Below are 25658 nucleotides of genomic sequence, written 5' to 3'. Positions count from 1 at the left end.
GGACACATTCTACTTGCATGTTTTGACTCGCAGGGCCTTTATAGACGTAAATTCAACTTTCTTTCTTTCTTTTTGTTTTTTGCCATTGGTCAGCTTAGAGTATCATCACACCAGCTTGAGATCAAGGCATTACACATCCCTCGAATTGAGAGGGTTCCTAGAAAGACCTCTTGGTAATGATTGAATATTGTACGTTAAAATTGTATTAATAAATAGTATTTAGTATCTTTTTTTTTACAAAATTCTAAGCCAAAAGAACACGCTTTATCCATGGCACTTCTTCAAAAAAGAAATTTTCCTACCTGAGAAATCAAAGGTAACCTGTAAAAGAACTTGGGGTTTTTGATATTTTTGTTGGGATTCGGAACTAAAATGCCTATGTTCTATCAAATAACGGTGAAGTAAATTCAAAATCTATCAAAGGTAACCTGTAAAAGCACTTCGGGTTTTTGATATTTTTGTTGGGATTCGGCCTATGTTCTATCAATAATGGTCAAGTAAATTCAAAATCTTGCGTAAGATTTCTCAATTTCAGTCGGGGAAATTTACAATACAAACTTGGGTGATTTTCAAGCGTATGATTTTCAAGCACTAACGTTTAGGCAGCACTCTAGTTTTGGGGGTCAGGCCCATCTTAACTCACACGCTTTCCTAGGTCAAAAATCAATTGCACGTATCTTTTGCGGCCTGGCACATCTTTTCCTTTTCGCCAGTTTGTGCTCTCCTGCTCTTTTGGCCATAGCCATGCTTTTTGCAAGTTTGTTCTCTCCTGCTCTTTTCGCCATAGCCATGCTCTCCTACTCTCTCTCTCTCCCCTTCTCACCATAGCCTTAAAGCCATTATGCTCTCTCCCTCTCAGATCAGGCCTCTCTCTCTCACACACATAAATAGCCTTGCTATCTTGAGAGCTTTTTGCCATAGCCTCTGTAATCTGCCTTCAAGCTTTTTGCCATAGCCTTTCTTCTTAATTCGTTTTTTTGTCCATTCGAAACTTGCTTTTTCTCCATAGGCTTTCTTCTTCTATTATAGAAACTATGCTTTCTCACGCATCTTTGTCACCTGCTTTACATCGCATTCACCACGGATCTCCCATGAAGGTGCACACACCAAAGCGCATCTTCGACATGGCAGGTGAAGAAGGGACAGTGGTATGGAAAGCTAAGAAGGTTACACACCCCGAAAGCTTGCAGTCTGGAGAAGTCTACATTACGCACTGCCGTGTTCGCGATGACACAGATTGCAACCTACTTTTAGCCAGGATTGATACCTCGGAGTCAGTGCTTGTCTCAGAAAGCTTGGCAATACTAGCAGAAGATGCAGATGCTGTTTATCAGTCGCTATCGCGGATGAAAGATTTCAAAGATGATGCAGAAATAATCATTTCAAGCATTGCAACCATCCCAAGACTCCAAGGTAAGGGTTCATTCTGCAGATATGCATATGCTGTGTATATTGGATGCAAAGAGGATGGCACACCATATGATGCAATTCAAAGAAGTGGCATGCAACTTTTCTGGGAGGTTTTGCAAAGCTTGGCAGAGGAACACCTGGAGAATACTTCTTTGGAGTGGTTGAGCAGATGTGAAGGTGAGGATGAGATCGTTCCGCTCCAAGCATTTGCGAGAATGTTTGCTTTGCTCCATGAGCGGCACCAGAAGTCCCACCCCTTCAGTTTTATTTGCGGAGATGTGGATCTCGCCGAAGCAGCTCTCCAAGTTCTGAAATATCTCGTTGAAGACGCGAAAAGGGAGAAGTTCAAAGAGATCACTCATTTGATTCGGGCGACTATTCCTCTTATTGAAGGCCGGATTCATGCAAAGAAGAAGGCCGACTTGGAGGAGAGAATGAGAGTACTGTTGGACACAACCATTATCCAAGCAAGGCAGCCTAAGCGCAAACTAGTATGGAAAGAAAGTTAGAATAGTTTCATTAGAGTCACTGTTTGTGAATAGCTAATAGAAAGATAAAAGATAATCAAAATATACAGCGCTAATGTGATTAGAGCAATGATAGAGTTGCAATAAGATTTTGTCGTAATTGTAATCATAATAATCGTAAGTCTCGAATCTGTACAATTTTTTACTGCAGTTTGGAAAGATGATCTTTTAGCTTTGGCTGTAACAGTAGCTTTGTCACCTAGCTAAGGATATGGTGTGGTCTCTGTGGTAGCATGGGACATCTAAGCATTCTGATGATGTAAACAAAATCTCAAGTGAATCCAAGGGTAGAGCTGATCCAAGGCTCTGTTGAACACAAGCCACTAAGCTATAACCATGCCAGTAATGGTCAGTGTGCATGTGGAATGTGGTGAGCTAATGAAAGCAACACCACAGGCTCTTAGTTTTACATGCTGTCTCTTGGACTGCACTAATTGTTGCATCTGCACAACAGAGCCAGTAGCAAGATTGTTCTGAATAGATGTGGCAACGAGGCCTCTCTCTCATCTCGCGACATACACACATTTTGACTCGACTTGGGTGGACTTGAGTGTGTTGCTGCATAGGAGCAATTGACAATGGGTTCACTATGAATGAGTTCTTGAAACTCTGGTTCACCAAGTTAGAGAGAGAGAGAGAGAGAGAGAGGCAGCGTGGAGAGTCAGGCAGCGTGGAGAGAGAGAGAGAGAGAGAGAGAGGCAGCGTGGAGAGAGAGAGAGAGGCAGCGTGGAGAGTCAGGCAGCGTGGAGAGAGAGAGAGAGAGATTCGTGCTCTCAGCCTGCACGTCTCAGCCTGCACGCTCGGAGAGAGAGAGCAGCAGCTCACGTCAGCAGCTCTCGTCTGTCACCACAGGGGAAGAGAGAGAGAGAGAGAGAGAGAGAGACACACACACATACACACGCGCCTTCATTAGAACAGAAAAATCTGAACTTACGAATTAAGAGTTTGAAGGAAAGCATTCAAAAGGAAATATAACAAAACACGAAAACAAAACACATAGAAAGAACAACAATTCTTAAGTAAAGAAAACTCCAAAAAAAAAAACATAATTAAATTTTTTTAAAAACACACACACACACACACACACACACACACACATATACACACACACACAATCATACACACATTATCATTAATTAGGACTTTAACTCATGTGCTGAGATACTGTACGATAACGTAAATAGCAAAACGAAGAACTATAAAATCTAGTCCTAGAGTACTTACAAACAAGAACAAAACATTAACTCGAAACTTTAACAGAATTGCACTCGAAAGTGCAACTATTAACTCCAATGTTTGTCCACATTTGAAGTGTAGGTTCATCAACTCTATCATGCATAGCGTGGAACATAAGCTACAACATCCCTACTCACATCATCAGTGCCCAAGAGTAGGTGCAGGTTTGTATAAGGTTAGTTCATAAGAACATTCTTTATAAAACCAACGAGCCGAGTTTCTATCACGAGTTTCTATCACTCTCCGAAGGTGATGGGCATACTCAGCCATGATAGAGTCTAGAACTAAAAGACTACTCTAAGCCAACAAAGGAACACAAACAAGGGAAATAACTAAACTAATTCGTAGACATTTGGGCATCAAAAGCACCACACCATATGTACTTATGCTTTTGGAAACCGGCCGTCGGCCAATTGAGGTACATGCTATGATCCGAATACTAAGATATGCCACCCGAGTACGTCAAATGGATCACAGTAGGCTTCCCAAACAGGCATGGGATGCTAGCACACACCTACTAAAAACATGGAAAAGTAAAGTGCTTTCAACAGGATGGGTGCTGGATATGCGAAAATGGTTTAACGGGTGGGGAGTGGACAGATATCTAGATATGGCACTAGAAGATATATGCATGGACACATTTCAATCAGACCTCTTACGAGTGTATCAAGCAAAACATCAAAGCAAGGGAGCAAATGGCAAACTTGCTTATTACAGTAAGCATATCTATCCTTCATGTTGGGAATCCTACATAGCCAACCCGCTCTCAGTGGTATTTAGACGGAGTATTGCACGACTTCGAACTCGATCACACACTTTATTGATCGAGACAGATGCATGGAATGGACAGGCATGAGAGACGAGGTTATGCAAGCTGTGTGGACTACAGAGTGTAGAATCAGAGGAGCACATGATTATGACATGCCCAGCATATGCACACATACGGGCTGACTTTGATATCCCTTTACAGGGGCCACTTCACCAGTTTCTGACCACTACTCCTACATCGAAGTTCGGGGCTCTCATCACCCGCATGTTACGCTTTTGGGAGAACCACGCTGCATAGATCGTTCTTTCACCGCTACTACCCTTTCCCACCATGGGGGAGGAGACTCATTGTCAATCTGGAAAGGTACCATGGGTCATAATTTGGCCTTCCGCGGACGATAATAAACTACTCTACTCTACTCTACTCTACTTTTCTCTCTCTCTCTCTCTCTCTCTCTCTCTCTCTCTCTCTCTCTCTTTTGGGGGGGAAGCACAGATCTATATTACTAAGTACGAGAAATCCCCAGAGTGCTCGATGGAGCCTGCTCAGAGGTGGGCTGCTCTCTGGCTTCTCCCTTGGCCTGGGCCACACTGTACTAAGACGAGCCAAAGGCCTATAGAACTGAGAAAAAAACCAAGGGAAAAACCTCTCCTAAAGAGAGTAAAAGTGCCCTGGGACATAGGAAGAAGAGAGATCTCCAAGCAGTAGCATTTGGAAGATAGGCACTCCACATCGATATTCAAGAAGCATCAGCAGTAGAAGAGAAGGTAGCCTCTAAAGAAGACCAAAGCCCGTAATCAGCAAGCTAACTACACCTGAAGATACTAAACTAGGACCAATTAAGTGAAGCTGAGAGTGAAGACAGCTGCAAGGGAGGTTGAGGAAACTATAGCCATCCAAGGAGACCGATCCAAGGATACCGAAGAGAGATGTCGATGGAGAGACTACAAAATTCTCAGCAAGAGAGGAATGAGCAGGGGCCGAGTGAGCCAAACCACTAGACCATACCCGCCTCTGGAACCTGCAAAAACCACCAAGAGACAGGAAGACAACAAAACATGAACCCAACCGACGGGGTAGAGAGTCTGGAAGACGACGACAGAATATCTGGTAATGAGGCTCCATAATGTGAAGGAAGAATCAGAAAGCCCGAAGCAAAAGATGCTAATCTCCAACTACTAAGAGCTGAACACCAATCGGTAAAAACTCGGAAGTCTACAACCGGAAGAGCGGCTTGGGGGTGGGCAGAGCACCAACAGGCTAACAGCTTCGACTCTTTGACTAGAAGGACAGGGTAGGAGGATTAAGGGAGAACCCCCGGCAGGTAAGGAGGCAGAAAGGTATGCGCAGCCTTGTTTGCAAAAGATCATGATGTTGAACACTATAGTGAAACGTAAGGGAAAGGGGGCCTCTTTCCCATATGGGAAGATATTTAAAACTTCTTGTGAATGCTCTTATCTATGGGGATTTGAATAACTTGCCTTATCTATGGGGATTTGAATAACTTGCCTTTTCCTCAAGATGATTCTTGAGGTAATTCCCATATTATATTGGCATCGTAACCCGCTAACAGAGGATAGCAATTGGACACAAGATTAGAGCATGATTGTCTTCTGAATTTGCAAAAAATGAGGCAGCACTACCTCAAATGACTCTTGACGTTCATTCATTTTGGCCTATGATTGAAGAGCCAGGCGACGGCTGTGGCAGTCCTCACTCCGACGCTGCAGTGGAGAAGCTTGGGTTCACAATGCAGCAACACACTCAAGAACTCATAGTGAACCCATTGTCAATTGCTCCTATGCAGCAACACACTCAAGTCCACCCAAGTCGAGTCAAAATGTGTGTATGTCGCGAGATGAGAGAGAGGCCTCGTTGCCACATCTATTCAGAACAATCTTGCTACTGGCTCTGTTGTGCAGATGCAACAATTAGTGCAGTCCAAGAGACAGCATGTAAAACTAAGAGCCTGTGGTGTTGCTTTCATTAGCTCACCACATTCCACATGCACACTGACCATTACTGGCATGGTTATAGCTTAGTGGCTTGTGTTCAACAGAGCCTTGGATCAGCTCTACCCTTGGATTCACTTGAGATTTTGTTTACATCATCAGAATGCTTAGATGTCCCATGCTACCACAGAGACCACACCATATCCTTAGCTAGGTGACAAAATACCCCACATTACTCTTCATCCACTCCAACAAACATAAATTTGTACCTATCATACAGGAGGATTCAAAGAAATTAGAGAAACTATTGAAGCTACTGTTACAGCCAAAGCTAAAAGATCATCTTTCCAAACTGCAGTAAAAAATTGTACAGATTCGAGACTTACGATTATTATGATTACAATTACGACAAAATCTTATTGCAACTCTATCATTGCTCTAATCACATTAGCGCTGTATATTTTGATTATCTTTTATCTTTCTATTAGCTATTCACAAACAGTGACTCTAATGAAACTATTCTAACTTTCTTTCCATACTAGTTTGCGCTTAGGCTGCCTTGCTTGGATAATGGTTGTGTCCAACAGTACTCTCATTCTCTCCTCCAAGTCGGCCTTCTTCTTTGCATGAATCCGGCCTTCAATAAGAGGAATAGTCGCCCGAATCAAATGAGTGATCTCTTTGAACTTCTCCCTTTTCGCGTCTTCAACGAGATATTTCAGAACTTGGAGAGCTGCTTCGGCGAGATCCACATCTCCGCAAATAAAACTGAAGGGGTGGGACTTCTGGTGCCGCTCATGGAGCAAAGCAAACATTCTCGCAAATGCTTGGAGCGGAACGATCTCATCCTCACCTTCACATCTGCTCAACCACTCCAAAGAAGTATTCTCCAGGTGTTCCTCTGCCAAGCTTTGCAAAACCTCCCAGAAAAGTTGCATGCCACTTCTTTGAATTGCATCATATGGTGTGCCATCCTCTTTGCATCCAATATACACAGCATATGCATATCTGCAGAATGAACCCTTACCTTGGAGTCCTGGGATGGTTGCAATGCTTGAAATGATTATTTCTGCATCATCTTTGAAATCTTTCATCCGCGATAGCGACTGATAAACAGCATCTGCATCTTCTGCTAGTATTGCCAAGCTTTCTGAGACAAGCACTGACTCCGAGGTATCAATCCTGGCTAAAAGTAGGTTGCAATCTGTGTCATCGCGAACACGGCAGTGCGTAATGTAGACTTCTCCAGACTGCAAGCTTTCGGGGTGTGTAACCTTCTTAGCTTTCCATACCACTGTCCCTTCTTCACCTGCCATGTCGAAGATGCGCTTTGGTGTGTGCACCTTCATGGGAGATCCGTGGTGAATGCGATGTAAAGCAGGTGACAAAGATGCGTGAGAAAGCATAGTTTCTATAATAGAAGAAGAAAGCCTATGGAGAAAAAGCAAGTTTCGAATGGACAAAAAAACGAATTAAGAAGAAAGGCTATGGCAAAAAGCTTGAAGGCAGATTACAGAGGCTATGGCAAAAAGCTCTCAAGATAGCAAGGCTATTTATGTGTGTGAGAGAGAGAGGCCTGATCTGAGAGGGAGAGAGCATAATGGCTTTAAGGCTATGGTGAGAAGGGGAGAGAGAGAGAGTAGGAGAGCATGGCTATGGCGAAAAGAGCAGGAGAGAACAAACTTGCAAAAAGCATGGCTATGGCCAAAAGAGCAGGAGAGCACAAACTGGCGAAAAGGAAAAGATGTGCCAGGCCGCAAAAGATACGTGCAATTGATTTTTGACCTAGGAAAGCGTGTGAGTTAAGATGGGCCTGACCCCCAAAACTAGAGTGCTGCCTAAACGTTAGTGCTTGAAAATCATACGCTTGAAAATCACCCAAGTTTGTATTGTAAATTTCCCCGACTGAAATTGAGAAATCTTACGCAAGATTTTGAATTTACTTGACCATTATTGATAGAACATAGGCCGAATCCCAACAAAAATATCAAAAACCCGAAGTGCTTTTACAGGTTACCTTTGATAGATTTTGAATTTACTTCACTGTTATTTGATAGAACATAGGCATTTTAGTTCCGAATCCCAACAAAAATATCAAAAACCCCAAGTTCTTTTACAGGTTACCTTTGATTTCTCAGGTAGGAAAATTTCTTTTTTGAAGAAGTGCCATGGATAAAGCGTGTTCTTTTGGCTTAGAATTTTGTAAAAAAAAAGATACTAAATACTATTTATTAATACAATTTTAACGTACAATATTCAATCATTACCAAGAGGTCTTTCTAGGAACCCTCTCAATTCGAGGGATGTGTAATGCCTTGATCTCAAGCTGGTGTGATGATACTCTAAGCTGACCAATGGCAAAAAACAAAAAGAAAGAAAGAAAGTTGAATTTACGTCTATAAAGGCCCTGCGAGTCAAAACATGCAAGTAGAATGTGTCCATGTCCTCTAGACATCTTAAGCTATTAAAAAAAAGGTGCACAATATTATATTCCCAAAAAACGGGTCTAGATTGCAACCAAGGTGGAAAGGGTAAGATTAATGTAAAACTCTACATCATGAAAGATCCGATCTCCATCCTACATTGATGGGAGGGTGTAGGATGTCATACATTGAGTCGGGAACGAGAAGTGCTTCTATCTCTACTTGATCAAGGCGAAAAAGCACCCATGCCTCCTCCATAGCTCTCAAATGATCTTATCAATCTAAGCCTGTTGTGGTCGTGGTAGGTGAGGTCCAGTAAGAAGTTGTCTCTGGGGTGCTAAAATGTCTGTGGCTCTCTAGAGGGAGAGTCCTCTACTGGTAACCAAGACCGGCTTTGGAGTTGACTTTTGTGTATGTGTGTGTTGGGGAGAGGGCCGGTTGGGAGGCACGCGTGCACTCCCTCAATGGACAGTCAAAAGAAGCTAGTGAGCTGAGTCGAAGTTGAGCTAGGCCATGGAATCTGTGCCTAGAGTAGGTACTCTCTATGCCTGCGTGTTTCGATAAGGAACATCATAGTTGGAAATCCCTCCTTGAATATGGTATCTCAAGGCGCCTGCTGCAGACAAAGTGATCCTTTATCTCTATCCTGCTCTGTAGCATAGTTTGCATAAGAACGCTTCTAGGTATCCATGCTACACACTCAGCCTCAATCTCAAGTGTATGTGATGAAACTCTACACACCTTAAAGATGAGATTAACTCCAGAAGTTAACTTGCATCTCTCTTGCCCCAACTCCTACCATCACAACATTGACGCACTTGCCTCTACTATGATTCAATTGTAATCATTTCTGTTGGGCGTCTTTAAGTGTGATTATTTGTTTAATAGAACCCACTTCATGTCAAGCTTCGTGTGTGCATTGTCTACAACCCTAACTCCAGCAGTTGATATCAAAGCAGACATCGACTTCCCTAGCAGCGCCGCCAACACCCTCCAACTCCCGTTCTAAAATTGAGGTAAGCTTTCACGAGCTTTCACAAGTATCTATACTCTGCAAAACAGACATATGTATACTATTGTGGATCGTGCTACATAGCACGTGTTGTTTTTTGTTCAATTTTTACTTCATTACATGTAACTTTTGCATCAGTTTCAGTCATTAGCTTTGGTTCATAACAGCAATGATGTATTTCGCATGTTGTCTGCTAAGGACAAATTGGATGGGGACAACCATTACCCACTATGGATATACATGATGTAGCATGTTTTGGTTGCAAAAGGAGTGTGGAACATTGTGCAAGGTATAGATGTACGTCCAAGTTCTGTGGATGTAGGATCTGTTGAGAATGTTGCAGGTCTAGATGGCTCTACCGGTACTATTGCTCATTCATACCATCACTCCTCTCGTTCATACCATCACTCCCAAGGGTGATTTGTTGCCATATATAGGTAGTGATGTGTGTGTGCACACTTAGGACTGCTTCAACACAGGAGAGTGTATTGATAAGTGTGCAAAATACAAAGATAAGTTGGCCCTAGAATGATGGGCGTATATACAATGCACGGGGAAAAAACCTCCTAGTGAGGGAAAAAGTACCCCCGCGGTCCTAAGTGTGCTCACACACATCACTACCTATATATGACAACATGCCAACAAGGTGAGTCTAAAAGCTGCCTCAAAGGACTAAGGCACCATTTTTCTTTACAGCAACCCCACTACACATCTTTAAGAAAGAAAGCACTACACAAACTACCTGAGGCTTACAAAGTCACGAGAAGTTTCAGGCATTTTCCTTTGTGGGAAAGAGGTCCTTTTTCGCTTATGTTTCCCGATAGTGTTCAACATCATGAGCTTCTGCAAGCAAGGCTCCGCATACCTAGCCAGGTACAGTGGGGGGCAGCAGGCTGCCGGCCCCCCGCCGCTCCTGGGGCGCTCCTAGGGCCGGCAGTCCCCCTGCACCCCACCACACCTAGCTAGGTATGCTACGTCTCACCTGCAGAAGCTCATGATGCTATCGTGATCCGCAAAGTGGGAATTATATTGGGAAAATATAAAAAACTACTTGTTAGTGTAATCTTTTTCTTGCTTCCATAAAGGAATGATTGAAACCTTATTAAGCCTTCTCTACTTAAATATTAAAATAGTAATAAAATTGCGAATTGTCTTCTCTAAAAAATGTTCTTTAACACAACAATCACCAATTATAAGTAAGGCTAGCAAAAACAACATAAATGCTTTTATACCTCCCATAGATAAACATGTGTGTTGCGTGACCCAACTAAAAAAAGTGGTCGTAATGGATGTGAATCCATTGCTTGGGTGTTTACATTCTCCATGGTAGCAAGAGGATCAATGACACCATCAAAATCGTCCCATTCTTCCCATCCAAGTCCCCAAGCACCCATACCCCCATAACCTGGGACACCAACACCTAGACCCTTGAATGAAGACTCCTTTCCTACATTTGTCAGCATTCCTACGCCCACAGTTGCTCCACCAAGGCCCAAACTTGGGCCTTCTCTGCTTTTCAACCCAACTCCCGGAGAGACAAATGTTGGGATTGGGGTCGACTCTGAGTTGGCCCAGCCATTTTTTGGCCACTCTGCTTGACTCCATAGATTTGACTCCATTATTGAAAAGCTTTTGTGGGTGGTAAGATCAAAATACAGCAGTCCCTGCAGATCATGCACAAGAAAAATCATTAAGTCCTTGCCAGATGAAAAACGATGATACACAAGAAGTTCTGGGAATTTTCCCTTGTGGGAGAGAGGGCCCCTTTCCCTTATGTTTCCCTATAGTGTTCAACTTCTGCAGACAAGGCGTAGCATACCTAGCTAGGTGTGGTTGAGGGTGGGGGGCTGCCGGCCCCATCTGGAGATGGCAGCCCCCTTCCCCCCACTGCACCCAGCTAGGTATGCTACGCTTCGCCCCCACAGAAGCTCATGATGTTGTCGTAATCCACGATGCGGGAATTCTAGTGGGAAAATGTCTAAAACTTCTTGTGATAAGACTTGAGCAGAAACTTTTTATGTACCTTTCGACTGCAAGACACCACAACTTGCTCTGGACAACATGAATTCACACAAACAGCCTATAAGAGCCACAAAGGATAGATCATTAGCACAGTGTTCCCTAACACTAGAGAATATACTTGTGGAATGGGGGCATGGGGGTGTGTGAGATGAAGTGAGAGGTGTGGAATGGGGGCGTGGGGGTGTGTGGTGCAAAAGATTCCACAAGTATATTCTCACAAATTCTTTCAGCACTTAAATATTAATCAGCAAAAATATATCAATTGTCAACTAACGGAAAGATTAAAAATTGAAAAAGCAAAAAACAATCCATGGACATTAGACAGTTCAATGTCTCAAATGTACACGTAGAAATTTACACCAAGGGAAGGGAATGAGGGTAATTCTCCTTGTAGGCATATGTGCTTCAAAGAGATGATACCACATCCCCAAGGTATAGCATACCATGACAAGAAGATTTGTCCCTTCTCACACTCTGTTCTTTGATATTTACAATGGCATGATACTGCCTTGATCATCTAGCAAGCTTTTCTAGCTTGCTCAAGAGACAGCCAAGGAAAGCTTTGCTTGATACCATGTCAGAAGTGATAGCATACATTGAGCAAGCACAAGGGAGGAAGGTAGCGCCACACTACATAGGACAACAATCCGTTTTGACATTATACAATTTTTTACAAAATGAGCTTCAAAGCTATAGCTTGCCTCTATTGTAACGCTCATTTTATGTCATTTTGCCTTGTCGCCTGTGCCCTCGGAGCATTTTGTTCCTAACACAAAGATCTTTTCAAGAAAACAAAAAAAAAAGCTATAGCTTGCCTTTCCTTGCATTCCACTCTCTCAATGAGTGTTTACCCACACACTTTTTGTTCACACCTAAGAAAGCCTCTGCTCCAACAATTGTGGATCATCCTTCACTTGATGGCATTTTTTGACATTAGAGAATTCCAAGAACTATGACCACACTTTAGGCATAAGTGACAAACAGGAATAAAACCTCTATTCATGACTTGGAATATACATTAGAAGTTTTGGACGTTTTCCCTTGTGGGAAAGAGGTCCCCCTTTCCCTTATGTCTGCCTATAGTGTTCAACATCATGAGCTTCTGCAGACGAGGCTCTGCGTACTAGGTGCAGTGGCGGCAGGGGGCGTCGGCTCCCCCACCACACCTAGCTAGCTATGCTACAGCTGGCCTGCAGAAGCTCATGATGTTGTCGTAATCCACAAAGTGGGAGAAATAGTGGGAAAATATCTAAACCTTCTTGTGCTTGGAGCTGGGTTGTTGGAATAAAACATGAAGCTCTTCAAGAGAATTTGGACCACCCTTAAATGAATGCTTAAAATGGACCAAACACATTATCAAGGAGTGCTAATACAGCATGAGATTCATATGTACTTTTGCTCTCCCCTTCTTAACGAGGCATGCAGACCTAAACATGGAGATCTTATGGCAGTAGACCTAAACATGCATTCAAGCACAACAAGTTAACACGCTTGGACCTTTAACAAGGAAGGCATGAATATAAACAAACAGGGTAAGAGCAAAAACCTCCAGCAAGTCCCCATTGGAATGGAAAATTTCCTCCCCGTCTCTGTAATGAATGCTGAGAGTCGTCCTTTGCAAGGCAGCTGATCTGGCAGCAATCTCATTGTTATCATTTGGCATAACAGAGCCTATTAATTTCTCTGTAATAACCCCTTCTCGATCATGTGGAGCACTTTCATTTATCTCGTGTCTCTTTACTGGCTTCGATGAGTCCTTGCTAGGGGTACCTTTCCTACCCTCACTGGTGGTTAGTTTAGCACCTCCCAATTCTAGAGCTGAACGAATGCGGCTAGGAACCAGTAGCTCCTTACAAGCCTCATCAACGGGGTTGCTCAAAGGGGGCGTGGGGGTGTGTGGGATGAAGGGAGAGATATCTGTCGAATCAGAGACTGAAGGCACACTTGATGTTTGTCCTAGTAATTTGCCTTGGGGGGTTTCTTTGATATTACGATTACCCAAAAGCCAGCTGCTTAGAGAAGTTGTGTTGGGGGGGCCGGCAGCCCCCTGGCCCCCACCTACAGTGGAGTTGAGATAGAATACCAGCTTCCTTTGAAAGAAAGAAGAAACACATTCCAAAGCTTTTAAGGGATCCTTATGAGTTGCACCCCACTGTAAGGAACGTTGAACTGAGCTTGCATTGAAGGTTTGTTTCTCAACTGCTGCTTGGCCCAACCCAAAAACGTATCCCAAAAGGCCAGGCCAAGAACATGCCAAACCTCAAATTCTGTCAATTGGCCTAGATCTGAGCACACATGTGGTATTCCTATACAGAATGCCGTTGATGACGCAATATCATTGCTTCCTAAGAAAATTTTAAATGCAGCTTCAATATCAGAAAAGGACATGCAGAGGACTGCCACCACAGGTGCTTTAATCAGCTTCAGTACAAAGCTAATCGCATTCCAGTGAGATTTCTTCCACGCGGCAACAGAGTACAAGGCAATAATCAAAACAGCTACCTCCACATTCACCTCCATATTTTCCCTATTCTGACCAAGTAAAAGCCATAGATCAATTGCCAATAGGAAGGCCTCTGTTGCATCAAGAGGCCAAATTCACCTGCTTCTCTGCCAGCACGGAATCCAGTTGTTGAAACTGGTTGAAAACTGCAAACCCCCAAAGGGTCAATGACCTTAAACCATTTGTCTCCAAGATTTTTGACAGGCTGCTCAAAAAACTTATTTCTTGGCACAAACATGGTATCACTGGTGCTTTGTGATTCATCTGTAGCTCCTCTTGTGAACACACACTGAAGGTACAACATGTTCTGCTCATGGGCCAAGCTTGCAAGCTGTTTCAAGTACATCATTAAATTGAAACCTCTCTCTCTCTCTCTCTCTCTCTCTCTCTCTTTGGTGAAAACAGGGCTATATTACTGAGTACCATAATCCAGGAGATGCCAGAAGGCGGCCTATCCAAGGGTAGTACAAAAGCTGATGGGAGAGGGGAAATGCATCAGAAAGCTATGTACATCACGGAAGCCAATGTGAGGAGTGAAGAATGAGAATGAACCACTGTGGTGGAGTGTACTGCCACTGTATGTGCCCTTGAGAGTAGGAAAAGAATAGCTAGGAGCGTGACCAACGACAAAGGAACACAGTCCGGCTCTCCTCCGCTGCCCCGGAGGAACCCATTGCTGCAAAGGGAGGAAATAACCTCCAGCCAAATCCTGGGCAAATATGTACTGTGGAAGAAGGCGAGTGGCCTAGAATACGTGAACAGCGGGCCTTCCAAAGAAGTCACAAGGTGATACTTACAATGGTGGAGAAGACTACATCTTGGGCCTGAGACACATCCTCTGTGGCAGCTGGTGGAAATATCAAGTGATCCACAAATGTATCCTATAGGTATAAGCATAAAAGCAGGATCGGCACCCTCCCCCTCGATAAACAATTGGGGTCCTTAGAGATGCATCAGCCAAGAGACAGCTCCCCAAGTGAGAAAACCCTGCTGAATGCCCATCCTACTGAGTAGTATGCAGACTGCATGCCAAACCATGTGCGAATCCTGGCAGAACCTTAAGCAATGGGAGATAGACTCTGGGACGTCCAAGTCGCATCTGGAACACGAAGAATTGTGCCCCAAAATGGCTGCCCAAGTCCCCACTAGCAAAGCCAATGCGACCAATATGCACAGAGTACTCAAAGAACGAGACAGTCTCAATACAACTGAGAGATGGGACGGCCCTCCCACATCCATAAGCGCCAAGTGTGGGTCTCCTCAGGGGGAAAAAGAGGATCAACCACACGGCGCTTCTCAACATGCTCCTCTAAAGCCTCTTGAAAAACAGATCCAGACATGGTGCGAGGAATCCTAATCCAATGCAATAGTGAAGAGCATACATCCAAATCTCACTAGCATTGGTGTACCCTGAGGAGCGAAGGAGACCCTACCAACCAACATGCTCAAGCAGATCTCTCTCTCTCTCTCTCTCTCTCTTTTTGATGGAACACAGTGCTATATTACTGAGTACAAAACCCCCCAAAGATGCTTGAATAAGCCCGTCTTTGGGCAGTACAACTGAGCAGAGCCGCCAAAGCGGCCAAAGCCAAGAACTGGAACAACTAAGGCACAAGGCCTAAATAAGCTGGGAAAAAACCAAGGAGACAAGGGTAACTGTTACAACCTGGAATAAGATGGGCCAAAGGCCTATACAATTGAAAGAAACCAGGGGAAAAAACCTCTCCTAAAGAGAGTAAAAAGTGCCCTAGGACCTGAAAGAAGAGAGAGCTCCAAGCAGCAGCATCTGGAGGATAGGCACCCAACATCGATAGTCGAGAAAGTATCAACAGTAGAAGAGAAGGTGATCTATGAAGAAGACCAAAGCTCGTAATCAGCAAGCTGACTACACCTGAAGATACGGAACCGGACCAGGATGTGAAGAGACGCAGCTACAAGGGAGGAAGAGGAAACCGCAGCCCACCAAGGAGACCGAAGAGAAGTACCGATGGAGAGGCTACAAAATCCCCGACAAAAGAGGAAAGAGGTGGCAAGTGAGAGGGCCAGACCCCTGCTGGAGCCCACAGAAACCACCAAGGGACAGGAAGATAACAAAAGCAGGAACCAACTGACGGGGCGGCGACTGGGGCAGACAATCCGGAAGCCGACAAGAGAATCCCTGGAAATGAGGCCCACAGTGCGAAGGAAGAAACGGAAGGCGTGAAGCAGAAGAGGCGAAACTCCCAATCACCAAGAGCTGAACGCCAGCGGTAAAAGCTCGGAAGTCTGCAACCGAAAGAGCGGCTTGGGGGTGAGCAGAGCACCAACAGACTAACAGCAGTGACGCTTTGACTGGAAGGACAAATTGGAGGAAGGAACACCCTGGCCGGCAAGGAGGCGGAAACACTAGATACCCAACCCGTTGAGAGCCCACGCACCCACAGAAGACAACAAGCACCCACAACCACACCCACAAAACACACAACTACACAAAATAACACACACAGAACACACAAAAACACACACATATCACACGCACTGGCACACTCGCCACAAGGACACAACCCGCACATAGACTACCGCACAGAAAAACACACCCACACCAACAACCACGCACAAACACACACACTGCACAGCCACTCAACAGAGAGATGCACAAATCACAAACATGCAAACACACATAGGCACACAAACGCACGCATACAAACATACACACACATACACAAATGCACACCGACCAACACACACACGCGCACACACGCAAAGCCACACAAATGCACGGATACAAACATACACAAACACGCACAGAAATGCACACCGACCAACACACAAAGCAGAAAGGAGACTGTAGAACAAAGCAGATGGAAGGGGAGGGGAACCAATTGACGGGCGCACGCTCGATAGCACCCTCTCTCTCACACACACGCTTGCGCCCTGCAGGTGCAAGCACGCTGCTGGACGGGAAAGGGGAGCTGTGCGCGAGCTCCCTACCAGTGCTGCTGCTGTGAGCGCACGCGTGTTGCAGCCGCTGGGCGCGCAGACAGCAAGGGGGGGGGAAGGAAGAGCGCAGCAGAGGGCGGGGAGCGCGCGCGCTCTGCAGCGTGCTCCCCGCCACGGCTCCTCTCTCTCTTTTTTTTGGGGGGGGGGAAGCACAGATCTATATTACTGAGTATGAGAAATCCCCAGAGTGCTCAATGGAGCCTGCTCAGAGGGCATACAAACTATACATGAGTAAGGAACCTGCAAGCAGGCAGTGCTAGATCAAGGCAGCGTGTGTGAGGAGTGCAGTATGAACCACTGTGGAGGTGTATACTCCCAGCTGACAACATCTCCCACCATCGTGAAGAACAAGGATGTCCTCCCCCATCTGCGAATGAAAGTCTGTCGCCTCGCCTGCAGAGCGCGATGGCCGGCAAGTATCCTCATACATAGATCGCAGTGTGCGGACTAAATCCATCCATATCATGACAAGGGTGTCGTGAGTCGATGACTGAGTGCGACTAAGAACATGAAGGCAGCGAGCCTTCCAAATGTTCCACATCGCAATAGCCACGATAACCGTGAAAACCTCATCCCTGTGCCAATGCTCTAGCTGCCATGAGACTGGAGGGATCATACTAAGGCATCCCCGCGAATACCCCAGTGATGTCAGCATAAGAACACTGTCTGTAAATGCAGATAATAACGGTGACAAGCGCTCGCTGAAGCTCAACGCTCACCACTCGCCCCCCCCCTCTCTGCTGCTTCTTCGCGCGCTTCCCCCCTCGCTCGCGTCAGTTCTCAGCCGCCCCACCCTCCTTCCCCCTGCTCGCGCGTCAGCTACCCGGCAGCTTTCTTCCTCGTGCCACCCCTCCCCCCCCCCTTCTTCGCGCCCACCCTCTTCCCTGCTGTTCAGCTTGGACAGCGCCGCCCGCCCCCCCTCCCCTCCCCTCTTTTTTGCCGCCCCCTTTTTTGGCCTACCCCCCCTTTTTTTGCCGCCCCCCCCTGCTTTGGTGCAGGCTTCTTCTGTTTCGCCTGTGCTCTTGCGGGTTGGGGGTTTTTTTTTCGTTCCTTCGCGCCGCCTCTCCAACGCCACCGACTGTTTCGAGCTTCACACTCTAATGGAGGATTCTTCCGCCCCACCACAGAGGGACTCTTCGGCAGCCTCCTCGCCCCCGCCCCTGAGGATCCCCCCATCAGGCTTTCTCTCACGCCGGCGGAGGAAGCGAGCCTCACGGCAGAAGTGGAGCGTCTCCAGATGCTCTCCACTATCTGCAGGATAGTCGGCACCCGCCCCAACAGAGGGGAGCTCGTGATCTTCTTCAGGCCCGCCTTTTGGCCGATGTGGGCAAGATCACCGACATTCAGTTCTTGGGCCGTGGACACTATCAGATAGAGTTTGAGACGGTACAGAGTGTGGCCCAGGTGCTTGCTATGAGCCCCTTAGATATTCGGGGGGCTCGAGCCTTTTTCAGCCATTGGCAACATGGCTTTGATCCCACGGCAGCCTCCGCGAGTGGCGAGAAGCTCTTCCTCCTCACTGTTTGCTTTCCTGGACTCAGGCGGGAGTATCTTCCCCTTCTCTCCCGGATTGGTTCTGTGGTGGGATCTGTTTTGGAGGCCAACCAGCCGACAACCGCTTCCGTGGTGGCCAGGGCAGCTGGACTTCCTTATGTTCGTGTTTTGGTGCCAGATGTCTCCTCTCTACCGAAGGTTATTCAGCTGCCTAAGGTAGGAGGAGGATGGATTGATCAGAGGGTTGAGTACTCGGGGCTCCCGAACCAGTGCTTTGTTTGTCGTCAGGTCGGCCACTTGGCCAAGGCCTGTCCTCGTCGGAGACCCCGTACTCAGCCCTCTCAGCCTACTGCAGCTAGTGGGGGTGCGTCCGCTCCTGAGCCGCAGCAGCAGCCGCAGCCTGCGCCCGACGCTCAGCCGACGGCCCCTGAGTGGCAGACTCAGGGACGCCGCAGGGACCATCGGCAGCCGCATCCGCCTCTGCCGCTGCAGGCCCCTCGTCAGCCTCAGCAGAGGCAGCAGCATCAGTGGGTTCCCTTGCGGAACAGCTTTGAGCCTCTCCAGCAGCAGCAGGAGGCCCCTATTCCCTCGACCGTGGATCAGGAGATGTCGGGTCCCCCTCCCCCCCCTCCCCCTCCTCCCCCTCCTCTTGCCGCCTCTTCCCCCCCCCCTCCCCTCTCCTCCCCCACCCCCTCCCTCCCCCTCCCGTTCCCCTTCGGTTCTTCCTCCCTCTACCTCTCCTCCACCCCCCTCTTCCCCCTCTCTTCCTCTCCCCCCCCCTCCTCCTCCTCCCCCTCCCTCTGCGTCTCCCCCTTGCACCCCTTCTTCTTCTCTCCCCCCCCCTCCCCCCCCGGGCGACTCGACTTTCTCCTGGCATTCTCCTGCAGTTCGGCGCTCGCTCTCCTCGGCTCTTGCTTCTGGCTCTCCGCTCCGGGGGGCCATGCCGGTTAGGGCTTCACGCATTTCTTCGATCCGGAGCCGTCTGCTCAGTTTTGATATTCGGCAGCGCTCGGAGGCCTTCGACTAATCCTTCACGCGCTTGTTTGGAGTGGAGGGCCCTCATGAGCCGGCACCTATCAGAGTTCATGTGGTTGTTCTCCCGGCTCGGGGAGAGGAGGCACTCGACTCAGCTGTGGCTTTCTCGTTCCCCCTATGCGGCTCTTGCGACCGCGAGTGGACTCTGGACTCTGCGCTCTATAGTCTGCGTACGCAGACTGTGGAGTTCTCTCACCATGTTGATGATCTTGAGGTTACTGATTTGCTAGACCGTTTCTGGGAGCTAGCAAAATTCTTTGTCACAGGGAGTGTGGACAGTGCAGGGACTCGCCATTTGGTTGTCAGGATTGTTGCTACCCTTGCGCGGGGCCCTGGTTATGTATGTATACATGAGGATCATCTGCCAAAGGGAGAGGCTGTCTCCATGGGCCATCGTCATTGGCGACTTATTAGGGGAGCTTGTGGCTTTCAGGGGGGACAGAGCCGGAGTCGCTCGGATGGGGATTACTCCCCCTCCAAGCCTCTGGCTAAGTCCCGCCATGTGGCTGAGCCAGCCATTGTTTCTGCAGGTTGTCCCCCATGAGGATTATTTCCTGGAATGTCCAGGGCCTAGGGGGCTCTCGGTTCATGCGTTACCGAGGCCGCCTACGGCAAGAGTTACAGAGATGCTTGGTGGGAGGCAGGATTGACATTTTGATGCTTCAGGAGCACCACTTGAGCGAGGGACGGATTCGTAGATACGGTTCTTTGATGCCTGGGCAGTGGGATATGTTCTGGTCTGTAGGCTTTGGCCCCATGAGTGGGCAAGGAGGTGTATGTATGGCTATTGGGGACTCTTGGCGGCAGGCCATTGTGGACAGAGGTATTATTGTGCCTGGTAGAGCACAGTTCATTTCGATGCGGGTGCATGGTGAGCACATTGGAGTGCTCAATGTTTATGCGCCTAATCATGCGAGTGCTCGGGCAGACTTTTGGTCATGTATTGTGGATGCTTTGCCTGCTGTTGTGGACCATTGGTGCATTGGAGGTGATTTTAATATGCTTGAGGACCCAGCTGACCGGGTGGGTGGTAGTTGTGCCACAGTGCACGGAGCGGAGCTTGCTGCTTGGGAGCATTTATGTATGACTTTGAGGATTTCGGATGTTTGGCAGCTTGCGTCCTTTCATCGGCTGCAGGGCAGTCTGAGCTTCTCCCGTTCTGACCGCCGTCAGGGAGGAGTTAATCTTTCTCGTATTGATCGGTTCTATGCGGGGGACCTTCTCGGTGAGAGGGGAGGTTCTGTTGGGATTCTTGCTGGCACTTCTTTCTCTGATCATGCGCCAGTCGTGTTGACGTTGGAGGAGCAGGTGCGTGCGCCTCGTTTGCAGTTGCATATTCCCGACAGGGTGCTCCTAGATGAGAGTCTATCTGCGGATATTGAGCGGCTTTGGTAGGCTAGTCAGAGCACTGCTTGCGATGCAGCAGAGCAGTGCGCCCAGGGGATCTCGACTATTAGCACCTTTCTTCATGAGGCAGCCCTCTCCCGCTTGGGTGAGCTTAGGGAGAGGGAGCAGAGTTTGCGGCGTGGCCTTTCCTCTCTCCAGCGTCTGCAGGAGCAGCAACCTGCCTGTGAGTGGGTGGAGGCTCAGCTGAGACAGGCTCGTCAGGATGTGCGTGATATCGAGGAGAGGCGACATGATTTCTATTTTCATAGACAGGCCTCACAGTGGACCCAGCTTGGGGACAGGGTTTCGGGCGAGTTCTTTGAGATTACAGGACCGAGACATTCGAGGGCAGGCGTGCGGTACCTCGTGCGGCATGATGGATCGGTTGCTTGTGAGCCAGAGGAGGTTCGTAGTATAGCCATTGTCTTTTATCGGAACCTTCTCTCGGCGGAGCCGCCGTCTGAGGTCCGAGATACTTGTCGACAGACTATTTGGACACATGTGCAGAGGAGAGTCACTGAGCAGATGAGAGCTGATCTGGCCTTGCCCCTTTCAGATGCAGAGCTGAGGGAGGCCTTGTGGATGCTCCCGCGCCACAGTTGCCCATGGTTTATTTGGAGGGCTCGCTGCTTCCCGGTTTTTGAGGGACGGCCCGAGCCTCCTGTAGAGACTGTCCGTGCTATTTGGCAGGAGCTGATACATACTCTCAGAGGACAGTATGACCGCATTCGGGGTGACTCGGATCGGGCCATTCTTCGGCGACAGGCCTTTCACTCCACTTGGAGGCAGGGACCTTTCTACAGCCTTCGCGCGGACACCCCTGTCTGGCATTACAGGCCACCTGTGTGGCTTTTCCCCCCTCCCATTATATGATTTAGCCTCATTTGTACTCCTTTTGTCTTGCACCTTGGGAGAGTCTCCCGGGTAGCCTAGTCTTTTATACTCCTATTCTGTGGAGTGTTTTGTAGCCCACTGGGCAGTTTTTTGTTAACTAATGTCAGGATCTCTGTTCGGAAAAAAAAAAGAACACTGTCTGTATCCTCTCCCTCAAAGAATATATGCGGCCCAGGCCAAGGGAGAAGCCAGAGAACAGAACCCCAACTGAGAAAGCCGACATGCACACCTGCTCTGCTAAGCAATAGAGCAACCGCTCTCCACACCCAAAATGCTGCTGGACATGACCACAAGCAGTGGGCCTGAGACTCAGAAGTGTGCAAATCACAGCGCATACAAACAGGGTCATGGCCCATCAATGCTCCTCAAGTCCCAACTGGCAATCCTCCATGAGCAGCCATCCAGAAGAAGAAAGTGATCCTGCGAGGGATCCTCCACCCCCAAATGGAACTCCAAAAGTGAGCCAGAAAAGCATGTGATAGCTCGGAGTGTAACCAGGTACCCAATCGGGTGGGTCTATGCAGCGAGCGACGAAGTAGACAATGCCTCCCAATCCGCACAGAATAGCCAAAAAAGGAAGCATGTCTAGCTCCTGCCTCCACAGCAGGCCACTCCCACTCACCAGGATCCCAAGATAACTGTGAAAGTGGGCGCCCCTCCCAAATCCACAGTCGCCAACGAGGAGCCATATCAAAGTGAAAAAAGGGGTCCACCTCCCTCCTTTTCCTGTAAGATCCAACCACATGAATGGGAGTCCAATCATACTGCCGCAGCTCCTCCCGGCATCCCAAACCATGATACTGTAGTCTAACATACCCAAAGGAGTCAGGAGAACCCAGAGGTATAAATAGCATAGGCCAACAAGAATGCGCACACCAAACAATAGAGGGTGTACCCTCCTCGCCAAACATACATAACCAGCCAATATGCACCGGCATCACGTGCACACCTCGAATGGCTCTGTCCCAAAGCTCAGGCATAGCTGCATCAATCTCTGCCATCCGTGGGATGACACCTCTGCCAATCGAGTACTCATCTGCAATGAAATCCGCTGACAACTGGCATGTCTGAACCCATCCATGCACTGAACTAGCAGGGCCACGATCCCAAGTAGCCCAGTCAATATGAGTCCGCTGTCCAAGCTGACGACCCTCTGCATCTAAAACATATGAGTTCCAGATGAGGGGCTATCGCTCAATCTCTGGAAGAGAGGCAGGCGGTACGTTTGCGCAAACTGTGTCTCATGGAAATCCAGATCTGTAAAATAGAGCGCATGAAAGGTGATAGGTGATCAGTACACAAGGGAGCATCCGAGAAAATGTACCAAATACTACCAGTACGACTCCTCTCTCTCTCTCCTCTCTCTCTCTCTCTCTCTCTCTCTCTCTCTCTCTCTCTCTCTCTCTGTCTCTCTCTCTCTCTCTCTTTTGGTGGAAAGAGGTGGGCTTGTTCCCATTAACATTACTGGAAAAGCCCGAAGGCAATTACAAATGAACGGCTAAAAAGCCAATGAACGGCCAAAAGGCCAAGATTAGAAGAGCAGAGATTAAAAAACCCCTCAAGATAAACTTGAAGCACATAGATGAGGGGAAAAACCTCTGACAGACCAGAGGGGAGATCTGGGCAGGGATCCAGAACAACAACATGCAGCGCGAGCGGTGGGGGGCATTTGAAGTAGAGGCCACGATTGCAGAGAGGACTCCAGCAGAGCAGCGCCAAAACCTAAGGCAAAAGCCTTGCTAACATGAAGTGAGGAAAAGCTACCCCAATAAGCCAAAACGCCTGGTCCGCAACCTTGTAACCGGAGAGCTGCAGACTCTAAGCACACTCTCTCTCTCTCTCTCTCTCTCTCTCTCTCTCTCTCTCTCTCTCTCTCTCTCTCTCTCTCTCTCTCTCTCTCTCTCTCTCATCACGAAATCTTGGAAGAGCCAAGACCGGGACGATGCCCTAGAATGGTTGGTACGATAACGAATGTCAACAAAACCATGCATCGATCAAGCGGAAAATGAAGGATGGGAAAATCTCAGCCCGTCGGGCACAAAGACTTAACCAGTCCTTCATTCCTCGTAAGAAACAAGCATATGATATTGGGACTTGTGCCAACTGTTCTTGAGCGATCGCTCGGCTCACACTTGGAAGAGATTTCGTGAGCAGTGCCCCCCTATTCCTATCTCAGATACTAGTACACACATATGCTACTTCATTATATCAAATACCAAATCAGCCCCCGTTAGCTTACCCACAAGAGCCATCCCCCTCCCACTCTACTCTCTTTACAGTGTCTGGTGGAAAGAGCTACACATAGATTACAGAGGGGGAAGGCAGTTAATCATACAGGTGAGACAAAAATGACCCAGTCGAAAAAGTCTCACTGTTTCAGTCGATTGAGCACATATTCCTATTCTACATGCTCTAAGGATCGCATCTACGGTCTTGAATCGCAAATCGGAGCTTCCTACAAGTAGCTATGGCCACGAGTAGTACGCACTTATGCGTGACGACTACGACGCATAAACGCACACATTGCACGCATGAAGCACATCAACATGTAGATTAAACACTAAAGAATGCATGTATGAAAGCTCAAATGGAAATGCTTACCCGTTTGTGTGTAGCAAGCACGAGAAAATACGCGCTCTCTTTAAACAAAGCTCTCTCTCTTTACTTAGCTCCAAAAAGTGTTTTACAAAATTATAAGTGCTGGTATTTATACCTGGCACTGATCACTGAAAATGTAACATCCGAAATCTATCAAGGGCTGCTATTCTAACTCAAATGTACAAGCTGGAAGCCGTAATAGCCCCAAAATTACAAGATAATTGGGATTTTAAAGTACAAAATTGGCATTTTTGCCAGTGAAGTTTGTCTTGAAGATCTTCTGCCCATATGTTTAAATGGGCCATTGTCGAGGGATTTCCCCATTCCTAGACCATAAATAACATCACACCTATTCATAATTTCGGAGATGTCTTGGATGCCGGGAACTATAGGACAATCATGGTCGGCCACCTCTTGGCCAAACTATATGGATCAGTACTAGAGACAAAGCTTAGTGATATTGCCAAGAGGGAGGGGCTACACGCTAGAGGTCAGGCAAGTTTTCTGAGACATTACTCTACTTTGGACCACATCTTCACTTTGAGGAGCTTAGTTGAGTAGGCAAAGGGAAGGAGACTATATTGCTGCTTTGTGGATTTCGCAAAGACCCAAGGCCAACCTATTATTGCTATTGCACACATTAGGTGTTTTACATGACATGGTATGGAGCATTGTAAGACTTTATAAGCAGGTGATTGGGAGGGTGAGATGCCCAAGAGCATGGTCTAAGGTGATCAAGAGCACTATCGGGGTGAAGCAGGGGTATCTCCTACACTATTTGGATTGTACATTGATGGTTGACAACTTCATTGCTAGAGGGGGAGGGGTTGGATATTCTCTTACTGGGATGATCTCCATTTTATTATATGCCGATGACGATGTGTTGATATCCAAGTCAGCTGAGGGGTTACAGACACATGGTGGCCCTAGAGAAAACCAAGGTCATGATTTTTTGAACATCTACAAGGGTGAGAAAGAGGACACATATCACTTATGGAGGAGGGTGGTGGAGGTGTTGACATCATATGTATATCTAGGAATCACTTTCACCGACCGAGTGGGCGCTTCTCCATGCAACAGGCATGCCAAGCCTAATTGACACGAGGTTATGCAGCACCAGCTATGCTAGACAGATAGTGTCATCATGCACATTTCCACGAGCCTATGACTAAGTGGCTTTTCGACACTATTGTTACACCGGCATTGATATATGTCACACCAGTTTGGGCCCCAAAGCTTTCAATGGAGGATTGGGGATACATCGAGGGGCCCCAGATTGCGATGCTATCATGGATGATCAGGAGCAAACCATCAATACCACACGATACTGTAAGGGTAGATTTTGCAGCTTCTCCTATGATGATTGATGCATTATTTCAAACCATTAGCTTCATACAGAGGAACCGGGTGATGGATGT

General features: G+C 47.3%; 4 protein-coding genes across 4 annotated transcripts; 1 reads left to right on the top strand and 3 right to left on the bottom strand.

The window, feature by feature from the left end:
* The first annotated feature begins 635 nt into the window (after positions 1-635).
* On the top strand, positions 636-2058 carry LOC147619936 (uncharacterized). The gene has a single exon (XM_086772673.1). It carries the CDS (start codon positions 1035-1037, stop codon positions 1917-1919), a length of 885 nt encoding a protein of 294 aa, XP_086628799.1. The 5' UTR covers positions 636-1034; the 3' UTR covers positions 1920-2058.
* Positions 2059-6226: 4168 nt separating this feature from the next.
* Positions 6227-7699, bottom strand: LOC147619935 (uncharacterized). Its single transcript, XM_086772672.1, has one exon. The coding sequence runs from the start codon at positions 7298-7300 to the stop codon at positions 6416-6418; it is 885 nt and encodes a 294-aa protein (XP_086628798.1). The 5' UTR covers positions 7301-7699; the 3' UTR covers positions 6227-6415.
* Positions 7700-10520: 2821 nt separating this feature from the next.
* On the bottom strand, positions 10521-13521 carry LOC147619934 (uncharacterized). The gene is made up of 3 exons (XM_086772669.1): positions 12898-13521; positions 11353-11409; positions 10521-10993 (listed from the first exon to the last, which is right to left on the bottom strand). Exons 1-3 carry the CDS (start codon positions 13012-13014, stop codon positions 10556-10558), a joined length of 612 nt encoding a protein of 203 aa, XP_086628795.1. The 5' UTR covers positions 13015-13521; the 3' UTR covers positions 10521-10555.
* Positions 13476-24311, bottom strand: LOC147619933 (uncharacterized). The gene is made up of 2 exons (XM_086772671.1): positions 24244-24311; positions 13476-14185 (listed from the first exon to the last, which is right to left on the bottom strand). The coding sequence occupies exon 2, from the start codon at positions 13869-13871 to the stop codon at positions 13476-13478; it is 396 nt and encodes a 131-aa protein (XP_086628797.1). The 5' UTR covers positions 13872-14185; positions 24244-24311.
* Positions 24312-25658: the final 1347 nt, after the last annotated feature.

The sequence above is a fragment of the Cibotium barometz genome, chromosome 32 (assembly GCF_041138505.1).
Source record: "Cibotium barometz isolate CiBa-2024 chromosome 32, ASM4113850v1, whole genome shotgun sequence".
NCBI classification, from domain to species: Eukaryota; Viridiplantae; Streptophyta; class Polypodiopsida; order Cyatheales; family Cibotiaceae; genus Cibotium; species Cibotium barometz.
This window is presented reverse-complemented; position numbering and strand designations above follow the sequence as displayed.

Bases quoted from the DNA above. Each gene is read 5' to 3' on its own strand.
- LOC147619936 (XM_086772673.1), top strand. From the start codon at position 1,035: ATGCTTTCTCACGCATCTTTGTCACCTGCTTTACATCGCATTCACCAC.
- LOC147619935 (XM_086772672.1), bottom strand. From the start codon at position 7,300: ATGCTTTCTCACGCATCTTTGTCACCTGCTTTACATCGCATTCACCAC.
- LOC147619934 (XM_086772669.1), bottom strand. From the start codon at position 13,014: ATGCCAAATGATAACAATGAGATTGCTGCCAGATCAGCTGCCTTGCAA. The intron at 11,410-12,897 runs GTTTTTGCTCTT...TGGCTCTTATAG, and splicing joins CCAATGGGGACTTGCTGGAG to GCTGTTTGTGTGAATTCATG. The intron at 10,994-11,352 runs GTACATAAAAAG...CATGATCTGCAG, and splicing joins TGGTGTCTTGCAGTCGAAAG to GGACTGCTGTATTTTGATCT.
- LOC147619933 (XM_086772671.1), bottom strand. From the start codon at position 13,871: ATGGAGGTGAATGTGGAGGTAGCTGTTTTGATTATTGCCTTGTACTCT.